This window comes from Cyprinodon tularosa, unplaced genomic scaffold, assembly GCF_016077235.1.
Source record: "Cyprinodon tularosa strain WSP-4 unplaced genomic scaffold, ASM1607723v1 ctg51, whole genome shotgun sequence".
NCBI classification, from domain to species: Eukaryota; Metazoa; Chordata; class Actinopteri; order Cyprinodontiformes; family Cyprinodontidae; genus Cyprinodon; species Cyprinodon tularosa.
Genome location: NW_024039241.1, coordinates 2,345,073 through 2,361,298, shown reverse-complemented (window position 1 = coordinate 2,361,298; position 16,226 = coordinate 2,345,073). Strand labels below are relative to the sequence as shown.

General features: G+C 35.9%; 1 protein-coding gene across 1 annotated transcript in view; it reads left to right on the top strand.

Moving 5' to 3' along the window:
• The first annotated feature begins 687 nt into the window (after positions 1-687).
• The window catches only part of dph1 (diphthamide biosynthesis 1), a 101,863-nt gene continuing 86,324 nt past the window's right edge, over positions 688-16,226 (top strand). The window contains exons 1-3 of the mRNA XM_038303444.1: positions 688-744; positions 1,545-1,596; positions 4,201-4,350. Of these exons, the coding sequence (XP_038159372.1) occupies positions 1,545-1,596; positions 4,201-4,350 (202 nt within the window). The 5' untranslated portion in view covers positions 688-744. The remainder of the gene's footprint in view (positions 745-1,544; positions 1,597-4,200; positions 4,351-16,226) is intronic.

Here is a 16,226-nt window from a genome sequence, read left to right as displayed (position 1 = left end):
TTTCACTGAAGACTCCTAGATGACTTGCAGGGACACATACTTTTCTCTTTAGCCCATATAACACAAATCGAGCTCTGAAAAGAGCATGAATTCTGTACTTATCATCTTTGATGTTCGTATATTGATGTGTATAATTAAAAACAAAAAAATAAAATGTTTTGAATATTCCACTTTAGAAGGGGTGGCCAAGGGGTGGCCAATGATTGGCTAAGGGTGGCCATGGCCACCCCTGGCCCCCCATCTAGCTCCACCCCTGAAAGTAACTAAATATTTGTTAGTAGATTTTTCAGTGGGGTATTTTAATAAATTTTTATTTATTTTTTTTTTTTTTACAATATTAATGTACTAGTGTATTTTTCTTTCTATATAGTAATTAACGTAATATGTAGAAGTGTAGAACTGTAGAAGTTAATGTAAGAACTTGTTATACTTTAAATAACTGGATTTTATTTTTTGGTTAAAAAAAAAGAAAAAAAAAGGCTATGTATATATAATTTGGCTTTTGGATTTAAGTAGGTTTCTATTCCTTTTTTTTTTCTATATTCAAATTTTTATGTCACCATATTAAGACGCATCTTCTAATATTTTAGTTTAGTAATAAACAACATGTCTAGTTGCTGGTGCTATACTGTCCCGTGCCGTCGCATCGATGACTTCCGGGATCAGCTTATCGTGACTTTCCTCTTTCAGCGATTGGACGCGCCTTTCTGTCGCTCATGCTTTCCTGTTTGGAAGTGAACAAACATGGCGGCAAAAATCTACAATCCTCCACCATTGAGATGTTTCAAATGCCAAAAATTCGGTCACGTTGCAGCAGTTTGTAAAGGGAAACAGAGGTGTGGAAGGTGTGCAGGAGAACATGAGTACGGAAAATGTGGAAAAGAAGCTAAAATAAAATGCTGTAATTGTGGTGGAGAACATACTGCTGCCTATCGCGGCTGTGAAGCAAGCAAAAGGTCTGAGGAAATTAAAAAAATGAAATTTGAGCTCGGAATAACCTACGCTGAAGCTGCAAAAAGGATCCCATCTCAGTCAGAAAAACCCAAACCTACAGTTCAACACACAGCAAATTCCAAACCTCTAGAGAAATCTCCAAAAATTAATGAAGACTCACTTATTGTTAAAAAGACAAATTTTGTTCTTTTCATGGTAGAAGTAATTAATTGTACTGCACAGACAACAAAAAAAACGGAAAAAATCAAAATAATAGTGAAGGCTGCAGAAAAATATCTGGACATTAAAGATTTGAACTGGGAGATGGTTGGAAGTATGATGGGAGGACCGATGGGACCATCAGAAACTGGCAGAGTTAAGATGACCTAGAGTAAATTAAAATTATATGGGCAAATGTGATTTAGTATTATGTTGGTTTAAGTTACACCGGTTTTTTTTTTTTTTTTTTTTTTTTTTTTTTTTTTTTTTGGGGGGGGGGTGAATCGTTTCCTGTTATCTTGCTTTACTCCATATCAGTTGGTGGCGGTAATGCACAATTCACAAGTCTGCCAACCGCCATAAAATCCCATAAGAAGAAGAAGAAGAAGAACATGGCGGCACCCGTAAGTGAAGTGCAGATGGTCCCTGTGAAAAAGCCCACAGGTTGGTACTGTCGCTGCTTTCAGTGTTCAGCGGGTGTTTCTCTAACAGTGGGTGTTAGATGCAGTTTTAATGACTTGCTGTCGGCTAACCGCTGTCTGGCAGTGATGGGAGGTGAAGTTTAAGAAACAACATAACGCTTTAAATGTTACCAGTTACTCCTTAATACCTTATTGGATGTCATGGCTGGTGTATTTCGGGTAGTTCAAAACGTTTTCTTATGTGCTGCTTTTTTTCTGTATTTAGTGTTGACCTGCTTTTTGCTACAATGTTTCTCTCTTTCAGGAATAATTTTCTTTTCAAACTTACTTAAACTTTCTTCTTTCTCTTCAAGCATGGCACAAACGTTTAACAGTTGAGTCATTTCCGACATGGCAGGTGGTTTTACTCATTGCTGATTAAAGGTCTGACTAGATAGAATATAATGTATTTAGTGTCATCGGTTCAAAGACTGTTGGCAAAGGTATCCTGTGTATTCTAGATTGGGCAAATCTGGCTCTCATATGTCTTTGTTATTATTTATTTATTTGTCTTTTTTTTATAATCTCCACATTATCAGTGGCTGACCAGAGATTTAAGTACAGCTTGTGTATATTTGATGGTTGCTGTTTGACTGTCCCAACATGTGTTTTTTTTTTCAATTGTAACATTATTTATTTTTTTATATTGTATTTTTTGATATTTTTTTCCGTTTTTGGATAATAAATGGCATGTAATTTGTTTTCCTTACATTTTCCTTTTTTCATATAGTCTTACATTTTTACAACTTTAGTACAGGGTCCCTGCAGATCCTTAAAAAGTCTTAAAAGGCATGTAATTCTTCAATATTGAAATAGGGCCTTAATTGGTATTAAAATGTCTTAAATGAGTCTTTCATAGGTCTTAAAATTGTCACCAGGTCATAGGTGATTTTATTACAATATTAGAATAGGATTTTATTTTTGTAATTCATATCAAAAATTAAAATCATGATAATTTTTTTTACATTTACCGAACGGCTTTGCTGTAACCATTATTAGTTCCATCCTGACAACAGAACCAATAAAAACGAGGTTGCAAACAGACATTGGGGTGATGTGCCAATAACGTGGGGAAGTGTAAATTCAATGAAAATCGGCTACCCAGCCAAGAGTTTCCTGCATGGCTAAAAAACAGTACCGGGTGATGTGTATGAGGAATTGAGTATTTTGAGCGAGAAGTCATTCAAGCTCGGCACGATGGGAATCAAAGCTGTGGAGTCAGACATGGGAAGAGTGGAAAACAAAGTTATGGAGAAGCAGCTATTTCTCAGTTCTGTTCCACCCTTGTCTCTGCAAGGCCTCTACAGCCATATCCGACATCAAAAAGAGCACTAGTAGCACCAAATCTCCGGATAATGTTTGACGGTTCGCCTACAATGAAAGCAGAGCTATTATGGAATTTGAGTAGGGATCAAAACAAAGTTTGTGAATTTCATTCATTAGCTGTTAGAAATATATCTGTCATTATTGTGTTTTTAGCTTTCTTCCTATATGGAAAGTTTTTCAAAATTGTCTACTGGGCCAGAAAGTAATGGTTTATGTTCAAATAAGCATCAGGTTAAATTTGTCACAACCATGTTTTCTTGTTTATTGTGAAGTTGGTCTTAAATTTTTATTTCAAGAGACAAAAAAAGTCTTAAAAAGTCTTAAAATTAACTTGCCTTATGTTGTAGGAACCCTATAGTAGTTTGTTTTGTAATACTCCTTGCTAAAAAATCTTAATTTCCTTTTTTAAAATTCCTTGGTGCTGTTTGTTAAGCATGGTGACAGTAGTGCAAATACAGTTCTTGGTAAAGAGCTTTTACAATGCTTCCTAGAGCAACTCTATAACAGCTTCTTTCTTTCTAATTTAAAACTATTTGATGATGAAATGTTACGATACAGGAAAAAGCTTACATATTTTCATTTGCATGAGCTTTTCAAAAATTTTTTAATTTTTAGGGCTGAAAGAATAAATCAGATTAATCAAGATTGATCAGCTTTTGAAATAATCAGCTAATTTAGTAATCGATTAATCCTTAAGTGAAGTATAGAGACTGTATAACATGCCTTTAGCTGACAAAGCAACCCACTCGGGGCAGTAATTGTATCAAAATTGAAAGAAACTATATAAACATTTTGCATTTAAAGGTATAATGGAGGATTTTTGCTAAGTTTTGAAAATAAATGCTGTTTGCGTCACCCAAGCTTACTTTCCATAAAAAGATTTGCAATTTTTTTCACTATGTCAGACTCAACACATTCATTCTCTTTTAAAGGAAAAATGCGTTTCTCATGTTCTTATTGTATATATGTAAGCTTATTTAATATAGCTAGATAGTAGAAGGAAGAGTTTTGAATGCATTGGATTTAAAAAGTTATTTCTTTCATAATTTGCTGTCAATTAAATGTTTATTCAATATTATGATTTGGTTCACTGTTTTTCTGAATTCAGTGAGTTTTTTCTAATATTTTGCTTTTAAATGTAGTTATTTTCAGGAAACTACGCTTTAATTCTTATCAGATTTTTATGTATAAAATATATTGTATGACTCATCTTGTGCGTTTTTCTCATGGGTAACATCTTAATAATCTATTTTCTCTGCAGTCAGAGGCCCACGACGAGTGGCCAATCAAATTCCAGATGAAATCCTCCAAGATCCCGAGCTACAGGAAGCCATCAAAGTCCTGCCAACAAACTACAACTTTGAGATTCACAAGACCGTTTGGAGAGTGAGGCAAGCAAAAGCAAAGAGAGGTGATTGTTTTATTTTTTCTTCTGTCATATTTTGTCTTTATCCATAGATGTACTTGTTTATATCGATACATCTATGCTGTCTAATTTAACAGTTCATAGTTTCATAATATACATAAGTAAAACAAAATAAGCAAAATGCTTAGCTGGCTGCACACAGTGTAGAACAACACTTCAAAGATCATCCACATGCAAAAAATTAAAAACAGTTTTAACTTTTGTTTTTTGTCAGTCAATTTTTTGATCTGACTCTCACATTGTTTTGGGCTCTTATTGCATGATCAGCACATTCTTGTCCGAAGACCTCTGGGCTTCTTAGTGGATCAGAGAGAATTTTCAATGTAAATTAGAATAGAAATGAATGGTTGGCAAAGTTTAGGGCTGACTGGAGCTGGCTGTGTTTATCTGGGATTATACAACCACAAAAAAAAGACTTGATATACTTGGAACTTTACTCAGAATTGAGGTGGGTGGCTTGAGCCTCATCGATATTCCTTATCTCTTTTAATTAGAAAAAATAATACAATTCAGTTCAGAAGTACTTCTATATTTAGTATTAGTAATGATATAAAGCTGAGTTATTAAGCTGGTAGATTTTGCTTTTTTGGGTAAATTATTGATGTTTTCCTTTTTCAGTACCTTAGTATGTAAAACAGACTGGCTGACATCTAGTCTTTTGATGATACTTAAAAGCTTGGTGTCGTTTTATTCTTTGTGATGTCTTTAAATAGTTCATGCAAGTAAAAAAATACCAGTAGCTTCCAAATCTTTCTTTTTGTAGGTGGTTTTCTTTTAGTGAAAAACATACTTTACTTATTAATGTGGCATTTAAAGGGTTCTTTTAAAGGTAATCGTTTCCCTTCTTTCAGAACTTTAATCTATTTAAATCTTATTTTTCATGTTAAAATGTCTGTGTTGGTGTTAGGCTTTTGTTAAAACCTGCACAAAAACCTGAACTGTGAAACTGACTTTTTTTTATTTTATTAGCTTTTTTTGTGGGCTCTTTGTTCAAACCAGAAAAGCAGATTTTGCTTAATTTTTTACATCGTTTGTAAAATTGTGCTGACATTAGCCCTTTTTGTGGTGATTCTAACAGGCAGGGACTCACCTGCAGGCGGTTGGTGAATGTTGATACTTGTGTAACTTTTTACTTATTGCGAAAATGTAGGGAAATAGTAAATGAACCATGAAAAACTTCTAATGTTGCAAACTCTATATCCATTTGAATGTGCATACTCAGAAGTCAAATTCTCATGTGAGGGAGAAAAAAAGGGATATGAAAAGGTGATCAAAATTTGGATACAAGATGTCGCTGAATGAATTAATCAGAAGTTAATTAACTTCCTTCTATGCGTCACACACTCTCGGAAGATTGGCATATTTTCACGTGATCTGCCCCGATCAGCGACTGGCCGGTCATTATGAAGGACACAGATTTTTAGCGCAGGTCATTGAGTTGTTAATATATTAATATATATATTTTTAACATTAATATATATTTTTTCTGAGCGAACACGCATCTTTCTCTGGCGCTTTGTCCATGTTTGTTTTAGTCAGAGTGCCCAAAACAGGACAGATCATCCAGACAAAAAACAAATGGAAGGTGAGATGGTGTTCCTGAGCTCAGGCAGAATCAGCAGGTATCCAGTGTGAGAACAGTGGATGAGAGAACACCATCACCTGCGGCCAGCCCTGCCTTCCTCTGAGGCTAAGGAACCAATGCACTGATTTCCTTGCTATGTTGTTAATATACATCTTTGAGACAAAACTCTTCATTCCTTAAAGGATTTACCAGTAATTTATTAAATATGAAAATATTTAATAACCATCACTGTTCCCAAAAACCTCAATAAGTTGTTACATTCATGCTGATTTTGCAAATTTTTTGTCTAAGTCAGTTAAATAACCTGCTTCTGTCATTTTGCACATCTCTGATGTTGCTGCTATTTTCAAATATCCATTACTGTAAAACTGTCCATAACTGTATATTGGTTATTTATTCTCCAGGTGCCGAGTTTTATATTGTTAAAACACTTTACAGTAGAGTATTTTGTTTGTTTATTTTTTAACTCTTCACCATTATGTTATTCTTATACACTTTTCTAAGGTCCTCATTTATGTGACCATTTTTTCAATCATCTTTTTGCTGCTGTTAACACCAGAATTTCCCCAAAGTGGGACAATACAGGGATTTTCTATTCTATATATTATAAATTGCAAATACATTTTACTGCTTAGAGTTTGGAGACTTGTTTATGATGATTTAAGTTTTGGATTTTTTGGATTTTATTTTTCCACGAATCGCATTTTTCCACCAATTTCATTTGTCATCTTTCTATGATGCAAGTTTTCCATTGCTTTTATTCATTTACTTGCTGTAAACCACTTTAAAGTTTCTCACTGATAGGACCTTACCTTATAAATCTATTTTTTTTTGGGGTCTAACCTGACGATAAAATTAGATAAGGAATTGGGACAAGATAGTTAATCCAACAAACCAAGTAAGAATTGTAGTTTCTTGGAGCGGTATTTTAAGAAAAGTATCTTGCCAACTAAAACTGCATTAGTTGCCCCTTCTTTGAAGATAGTTTAAGCTCCACGTTGCTGTAATTTCACAAAAAGGTTTTTCTTGTGCTGTCCTCCCTCTTCTGGGCCTCTTAAGTGAGTCAAAATGCTTTTCACATGCACTCCATGTCCAGTGTGCTTTGCTGTCAGTTAACACTGAATTTGTAAATGGAACATGTTGGCCTTTTTTTGATCTTCAGAGTGATGGCACTCCCACAGGAAACTCGCTTGTGTGTTATTGACAGCTTTGGAGAACTGCACTAACATTAAAGCTGCTTGGTCCCCAATTCGTTCTTTCTTTTTTTCTTCACACTGACCATAAAGCAAGTTTTCTAAGTAAGGTTGTGTGAATAGACGAATCTATCGACCATCGAGATAGACCTAGCCCTTTAAAAATAGTTTTTTCTAAGAGCGTTTTTTTTTTTCTTTTCTTTTTTTGGGGGGTTTAAGACAAAAAAAAAGATAAAACAACGTGTTTTTTTTTTTTTTCTTTTAGACAACAAATACAAATTAAATAACAAAAAGATTAAAGTAAAGTGAAGCTGTGGGTTTTCCATAAAAAAAAATTAAAATCTTTGCCCCAGTTTTCAGTCTGTTCGATTTTGCCTATTCAGATAAACAAATGAATATCGATTAAAAAACTATGATGTCGCAAAGCATAGTTAGAACAACTGAAAAAATATTCCCACTGGATGAAAGTTCTGGTACTATTGTTGGTAGAGAAGCGTGAACATTTGACTAAATCTTTGTACCAAAAAAAAACTATATGGGAATATGAAGGTTTTATACTCCTTACAAAAAGCCTTCACTTCTGTAATGGAACACATTTAGGGAAGCTCATATAAACGTATTGATGTGTCGTGTTAAAAAAATATTTCTGCAGCTTTCTGTAACCCAGCTGAAAAAGGAGGGTTATACATTTTTTGGCACCATACAAATAATTGTTGAGGTTTTACTCAAGACATTTCTCAATAAAGGCCAATACCACAAATTTAATAACTTTTCATAGCAAAGTTTTCTACTTCCTGGTTTTGTGTGGTGAGGTCAGCTTGTAGTTTGTACTAAACACGAGGTTTATATAATCCTCAGTGCTTCCGAATTATATGTACAGTCTCAAATATATGCAAACACTCAGCACAACACAACCAACCAACATTTGGTTCATTAATCTTTTGGTTTTTGGAGACAAAGCTGACTTCCTCTGTTGCCCTTGCTTACACAGATCTGTCTGGAGCTTTGATCATTTCTCTTACTTATTGGAACATTTGATTGGTGATGGATCCTGCCTACAAGCAAACTCGCTGGTTCTTAACATCTTTTCTAACGGCTCACTCCAAATTCCAAAAATGATGCTGACTTTTATTAGGTAGAAAAAAAAATATTCTTACCATTGACAGATTCGTTTTAACAGACCAACTGTTTGGGAAGCATTACAAACATGGCTACTCCATCTCTGCTTTCAAAGGTCATGGTCTTTGTCTGCTGTGTTCACCTGTGAAGTGAAAAGTGACTCAGCATGAGTATGTTAGTGACACAGTATGAATCGAGATGGGCGGGCGGTGTTGGGCATTTCATCTACCATCATCTTGGATATTGGTAAGGGAAATGCAGAACCTAGATATGCACACCTAAACAAGCACAACTGTACCTGTCAAAAGATGTTTTTGTAGCATTGACTTGAAGTAGACAGACAGATTGCAAATAAGCAAATAAATAAATAATATTGTGTTTTCAAAAACAGAATTTCCGCTGCTGCTACTCTCAAAGCCAGCATCATTTTGACAGCTGACAGAGAAACAGCAGAAAAAGAGAAACAGAACCATAATACTGTATATTACTCAATAAATCTCAATCGAGCCGAGGTCAGCACCTTTTAGGTAGATCATTTTGTAGCCTTCTAAAGCTGATTCTACTATGTTTTGGTACCAGTTAGACCCATTATTGTCTAGGGGTCAACTATTTGACCTAAACTGTTACCCTTTGATAAAACTAAACTGTGTTCAACATTCAGGAACAACCAAGGTGCAAGCTGATCATAAACTAGAGGATGATTGAAACAGCAGTGTCTCAAACACAGTTATTCAAGCCTCAGGACAATCTTGCCTTGGAATGGGTACAGCCTAGTTTTTGGTCAAAGTTTTCTAATTGGCCTTGATCTCAATCCAAATTGCACATTATGAAGCCAGATAGATCTGTGTTTAAAAAAACAAAAAGAATTTTGAATTTGCCTTAAATTTCTAGTAAATAAATGTTGAATATCAATCCAGAATTATACCAGAACCATAACTATTTTTGATACATGTAGAAGTTTGATCCAAGTAGATTAGCCAAAATCTTAAAAGGGTTAGAAGGGTTTCAATTTGTGATGAGTGTATGTAAAGGTCAAACCTACTTCTGCAGCTTTTTTCCCATTTTATAAGTATGGATCTATGACTAAAGCAACTTTTCTACCACGCAAACCTAATTTGCTAATGAATGGTTTTTGGTCACATTTTCAAAGCAGCTATTTGAAATCATAAAGACAATTGATCCTTTTAGCTTAATGAACTATTTTCATGAATTGTTTTGGTCTAATATTTATTTGAATAGTTTGTATTAATCTTATCTAAGTCCAAAGTTTTTCCTCTTGGCAAACTACTGTGGTATTACTCATCGGAAAAAAGGTTTGTTTTATATTCTTTCTTGGATTCCATTTGGCTGAATCACAACAGACGCGTCTTTTTTTATTTTTCCCTTTACAGTCTCCTAAATCATAATCCCGGACTAGCCTCTTGGTCATATATTTTGAATAACTTCCCCCTTTATAGCATGCTTCTTTTCCAATGCAGTGATCCATGTATGTTTTGAATTTGCCAATGCTTGGTTTTTCATATCATGATGTCATTTTTTCAGTATCTGCCCTTAGTCTGAGGAAAACAAAATATTGTTCAACATAAATCACATGGTCCTTCTGGCCCTTATTGCTGTGGGTATAATTATGCAGATTTTATGCCAAGAGGATTGCATCATTTTTATTTACAGGTGCTGGTCATAAAATTAGAATATCATGAAAAAGTAGATTGATTTCAGTAATTCCATTTAAAAAGTGAAACTTGTATATTATATTCATACATTACATACAAACTCATATATTTCAGATGTTTACTTTGTTTAATTTTGATGATTACAAATGACAACAAATGAAAATCTCAAATTCATCATATCAGAAAATTAGAATATTGTGAAAAGGTTCAAAATTGATGGCCCCTGGTGCCACACTCTAATCAGCTAATTAACTCAAACCACCTGCAAAAGCCTTTAAATGGTCTTTCAGTCTAGTTCTATAGGCTACACAATCATGGGGAAGACTGCTGACTTGACAGTTGTCCAAAAGACGACCATCGACACCTTGCACAAGGAGGGCAAGACACAAAAGGTCATCGCTAAAGAGGCTGGCTGTTCACAGAGCTCAGTGTCCAAGCACATTAATAGAGAGGCGAAGGGAAGGAAAAGATGTGGTCGAAAAAAGTGTACAAGCAAGAGAGATAACCGCACCCTGGAGAGGATTGTGAAACAAAACCCATTCAAAAATGTGGGGGAGATTCACAAAGAGTGGACTGCAGCTGGAGTGAGTGCTTCAAGAACCACCACACACAGACGTATGAAAGACATTGGTTTCTGCTGTCGCATTCCTTGTGTCAAGCCACTCTTGAACCACAGACAGCGTCAGAAGCGTCTTGCCTGGGCTAAAGAGAAACAGGACTGGACTGCTGGTGAGTGGTCCAAAGTCATGTTCTCTGATGAAAGTAAATTTTGCATTTCCTTTGGAAATCAAGGTCCCAGAGTCTGGAGGAAAAGAAGAGAGGCACTTCATCCACGTTGCTTGAAGTCCAGTGTAAAGTTTCCACAGTCAGTGATGGTTTGGGGTGCCATGTCATCTGCTGGTGTTGGTCCATTGTGTTTTCTGAGGTCCAGGGTCAACGCAGCCACATACCAGGAAGTTTTAGAGCACTTCATGCTTCCTGCAGCTGACCAACTTTTTGGAGATGCAGATTTCATTTTCCAACAGGACTTGGCACCTGCACACAGTGCCAAAGCTACCAGTACCTGGTTGAAGGACCATGGTATCCCTGTTCTTAATTGGCCAGCAAACTCTCCTGACCTTAACCCCATAGAAAATCTATGGGGTATTGTGAAGAAGAAGATGCAATACACCAGACCCAATAATTCAGAAGAGCTAAAAGCCACTATTAGAGCAACCTGGTCTATCATAACACCTGAGCAGTGCCACAGACTGATCGACTCCATGCCACGCCGCATTGCTGCAGTAATACAGGCCAAAGGAGGCCCAACTAAATACTGAGTGCTGTACATGCTCATACTTTTCATGTTCATACTTTTCAGTTGGCCAACATTTCTATAAATCCTTTGTTTTTATTGGTCTTCAGTAATATTCTAATTTTCTGATATGATGAATTTGAGATTTTCATTTGTTGTCATTTGTAATCATCAAAATTAAACAAAATAAACATCTGAAATATATGAGTTTGTATGTAATGTATGAATATAATATACAAGTTTCACTTTTTAAATGGAATTACTGAAATCAATCTACTTTTTCATGATATTCTAATTTTATGACCAGCACCTGTATTCATGTCTTTTTAAAGAAATCCCTTTTGGCAGTTGCAGAGTGTGCTTTACTGCTTCCTGCTGGCTTTTTTTGCTTTTTTTAGTGGTTATGGGATGTTTTTTTTAGCTGTGCTCATCCCTTCTATCTGCACTCAAAGAGCATAACTCACCTTATCACCCTTGTCCCTCTTTGTTCCTCTTTGTGCCCATCTGTTTCTTTGTCATCCTTTGAACTCCTCTTGAATCTCACAGAATTTGTTTGAAATCGAGTACTGAAGATTGGCAATAAAGAGAGTTCACAGCCGGCCATCTAAAAACTTTCTGTGCCTGTTTATTAATCGAAGCGCTTGTTTTTACTTTGAACTTAAAAAAAAAAATACCTTACAAATGTTTTTGGTCTTCAGTATGCTTTGACGTTTGTTAAGCTTTTGAAATTCACCTGATTTAGGAGCAGTGGAAACTATAAAACCTAATTTTAGAGCTGTAAACAGAAAAGGTGTTTTGTTTTATTATATTGCCAATGGCTTTTCTTTTCCCTCTTGATTCCCAATGAAACAGTAAAATTTATCTTACTCTTTCATATATCATTACTGCATAGAAAAATGGATGTTAAAATTAATTTATACACTTCCTAGTAATGCATAATGATTTGCATTCCTCTAAACCTTTCGTTTTGTCAATTTCTGCTTGTATTTTAAGGGTTTATCTTTGGTAACATGCTCTTAGTCTTTCACATTAAAAAGCCCACCTACCCCCCCTGATATTTGGCGCTTTTTAGAGTTGTCTCTTGGAATTAGCTTAGAGCTGTGACAGGGCCGGCCCAAAATGTCGCTATTATTTGCAGACAAAAGGAATATTTTGGAGAGATTATTATAACTGCAATCCTAATTTTGACAATTTTAAAGCCTAACAAATCTTATCTTATCTTTGCCAGTTTTGGCTAGTTTTAACATTTCTAGTTATTGAAAGACTTTAAATCTGAAAAAAAAAAATTGATGGTTCAATGTAATTAAAATGTAAAAGTCCATTTTAATGAGATGAGAGAGAGCTCTATAGAGTAGTATTTCCCGTCACTACTGAGCATGGACTAATTCAACACTTCCTGAAGTTTCTGAGCAAGGTTGGTCAGCAAAGTAAAAAAAATATGACCATACTTTCAATAGAGCTGTAGCAAAAAGGTGCTTTTGGATCGTTATTTCAATCAAACGTGATAAATTGCAAAAGTAGCACTGAAAGAGCGTGTTAGCTACGGTGATTAGCTCATAGCTGCAGCCTCTAGTAGCACTTCCTGCTTCTTCTCTCCATATCAGAAGGTCATGGTCCGGAGGCTTCTAACGGCTCCTTCGACAAACAGCGATCGGGACCCCTGTTGTTTCATGGTTAGCAGTGCTGGATTAGCAATTCTCTGTCTATGCTGCTGCAGGATTCAGGATACACTGTGTTCACTCTGTTTGAATCACGGGAAGAATAAAAACACTTTGTTCAGCTCCTTCTGAATCGCAGGACAAAGGCAGTCGGACTCTGTCCAGCAAGCGCAGACTTCTCTGGAGGGACTTGGTTGCTACTTAGCGTAGCCTTTAGCTGGAAGCACTTTTGTCTAACCTTTAAGCGACACAGAGCTTCCGTCAACTTAGGACGCTAATATGGGGAGCTAGTCTTTTTAAAGCCTACGCTGGAGGGGTGTGTTTTCAGAGGGGTGTAGGTCCAGTTAGATCAGCGAGAATGCATCGCAACACTAGGGAGTACCGGGACCAAGACAAGGCCAATGTTAAGGTTAACAAAACTGAACTGATAAGTCACAATCTTTCATTTCAGAGGGAGAGAATGGGTAAAGGGTCTGTACCACCAAATTTAACACTACAAGTCCCTGGGACTGTGAATCTGTGAATGTGAATCCGATTGCCTATCAAATACAAATTGGATGAAAAATAACAACAACAAAACAACTCTAAACCAATCTTTTCATGTGTCTGAACCTCCCAAAAGCAAAATCCAATAGATTTCATTTCACTTTATGATTTTGTCCTACTTGTTGTTTATGTTCTCAAAAATTTTTTATTTTATATCTGAAGGTTTGAACCCTGAAATGGTACAAAAAGTTGAAAAGTTCAAGGGGGGCGAAAACTTTCGCACAGCAATCTAACATCAGATGTAGCTTATAATATATGTAAAGTGAAACCCTGGGCAGTGCTCAGGTAGGACTATAATTATATAGCATGCTTATCGGGATTGGATGGAGACGAGCTCCAGCTCTGGGTAATCCTGATAATTCCTGCTCAATCTAAAACATCTACAACATTGGTCCAAATAAAATGCCTTTCTCACTTTTTCCTCTCTAATGAATTCATCAGTTATATAATGAATATAAGTTTATTAATTTTGTATGTTGAGATAAGTTTTGTAAGATTGGTCTTTTTCTGCAGAAATCTTCTGGTGAATGCATTTGTTAACCTTACCTAAAAGCTTTAAACTGTTCTCTCCCCTCTAGCATCCGACTCGCCCAATCACAGCAACCTGTAGACAGACAAAGCTCTTTATTTTCTGTCAGCCATGACAGAGATTTGCTCTAGAATCCTTCTCTGTTAATAAACCTGCCCTTTTCCATATAATGACCCGTCTCTCTGCCTGCATGAGCTCAGGGTGATCCCATAACCTTTCGTCTGTAAGAGGCACCCCCACTACAGCTCTTTGTATCACTCCATCATGTGTTCATTACAAATCAGCCTGCTGGGCCTATTGTCAGTTCCGATTTTTTAATGTTGCATTTTTTTTATGTTTTTTTGTATAGTGAGGTCTTGAATTTTTTTCTTGCCAAGAAATAAAAAAAAATGTATAGTGATGCATCCTGCAACAAACACCCGATTGATTTATAGTAAAAAGATGGGGTAAAGTTTGCTGTCAGAAAAGAATGCTGTTGAGTTGTATAAATACTTAGAAGCGTTAACACTAAGGGCTTAAATGGATAGCAGATTGCCCTAAGAAAATGTGCATCCTGGGTGTGTTTTTCCAAATAAAATCAGGAAATATCAAAATGTCCTCTATATCTAAATTAGAAATTAATCCAAAAGCTGTTTAAAATTCAGTAAGTAAAACCCTTGTCTACATTGGGTAAAAAACACATTACAAACTTTAAAATAAGTACATTTCTAGATCTATGTATGACATGTAATTCTCAAGACATGTTTGTAGCAGTCCATCCACTCCACATATGAAAACACATTTTATTCTAGCTGTACATATAGCCTAGTGCTTAAAAAATGAAAGGAAATATTTGCTGCTAAGGTAAAAAGTATGATATGTGCTGTTTGAAAAGCTATTATTTATTTTATTGTGTCAAAGCCTTTGACGTTCTAAATTCAAGACACCCATTCTTTAAGTTTGTTGGAGGGAACTCATGCCTTTCTCAGATATATTGTCACCCATCTTTTAACATAGAATCTCAAAGGTTCTGTGGGCCTCTTCTCTTAATCCTTAGCTTTTGTTCTTGGGATGTCGCTGCACATTCTTTTTGGTAAGATTCTTGATAAACATATACAACTTCAGAAGCCTCTTACCCGGGCAAAAGAGGAAAAGGAAAGCACTTTTTTACTTGGTGGCCAAAGTTGTCTGTTCAAATTATTTTAAAATGAACATTGAATTCAGGAAGTCTAAGACCTTTAGTAGGGGAATAGTCATGTTTTTCAGAATTCAATTTTCTTGGATGTGGAAACTTCACAGTCAGGAATGTCTTATGAAATCATTGGTGTTGGTTCACTGGGTTTAGTATTTCCAAAGTTTGTTCAAGGATCTTCCAGCAAATATTTGACTACTTAACCCTTTCCTCTCCTGATAAACTTTATTGGGAACTCTATTCCATCACACTTATCCCAAGCGGGGTCACAAGGGGTGCTAATGCCTATTTCCACCTTGTACAGGCCATTGCAGGACAACATGGAGACAAACAGGACAAACAACCATTCATGCACACACCCGCACACCCACTCACACCTAAGGAGAATTTTTTAGAGAAGCCAATTAACCGAACAGTCATGTTTTTGGACTGTGGGAGGAAGGTGGAGTACCCGGAGAGAACTCACACATGCTCAGGGGAAGAAGGCAAACTCCATGCAGAAAGACCCTGGGCCGGGAATTGAACCCGGAACCTTCGTGCTGCAGAAGCGCTACCCATTGTGCCACTGAACAGCCCCTTTATTGAAATTATGGTTTTATTTAAGGCAGACATCTGTCCACGTTGCCTAAAGAAGCCCTGCTTGGTTTAATGGCCATGATGTTACTGTGCTTCACTTCAATAAGCTAGCCTGACCCAAACAAAAATGTAGCGAAAAAGGAGGATGAGTGGCCACATATCCAATAATGCAGATTAGCTAAATTCTACTATTACAACAGCCTTGGTGTCCTAACAAAGCAGTGCTGCAAAGACAATCTCCCTGCTCTGATACATTGATTTGGTAATTTATACAAAGGACCCAGATGAATTACAAATTCTTTTACTTTGCTAAAGTATAGTTTCCCGAAGAGGACAATTTTTACTTTTTATTAGTTGTAAGCCATTATTATTGTAGTGGAAAAAATATGCCTGTCTGAGTCCCATATTTTCATAATATTGAAAACAAATTAACTCTCATTGCCAGATTAATGATGGCACTTATATAAAAAGGAAAATGATTTGCTTCTTGAAGAGATTACCACTGCGGTATAATTTT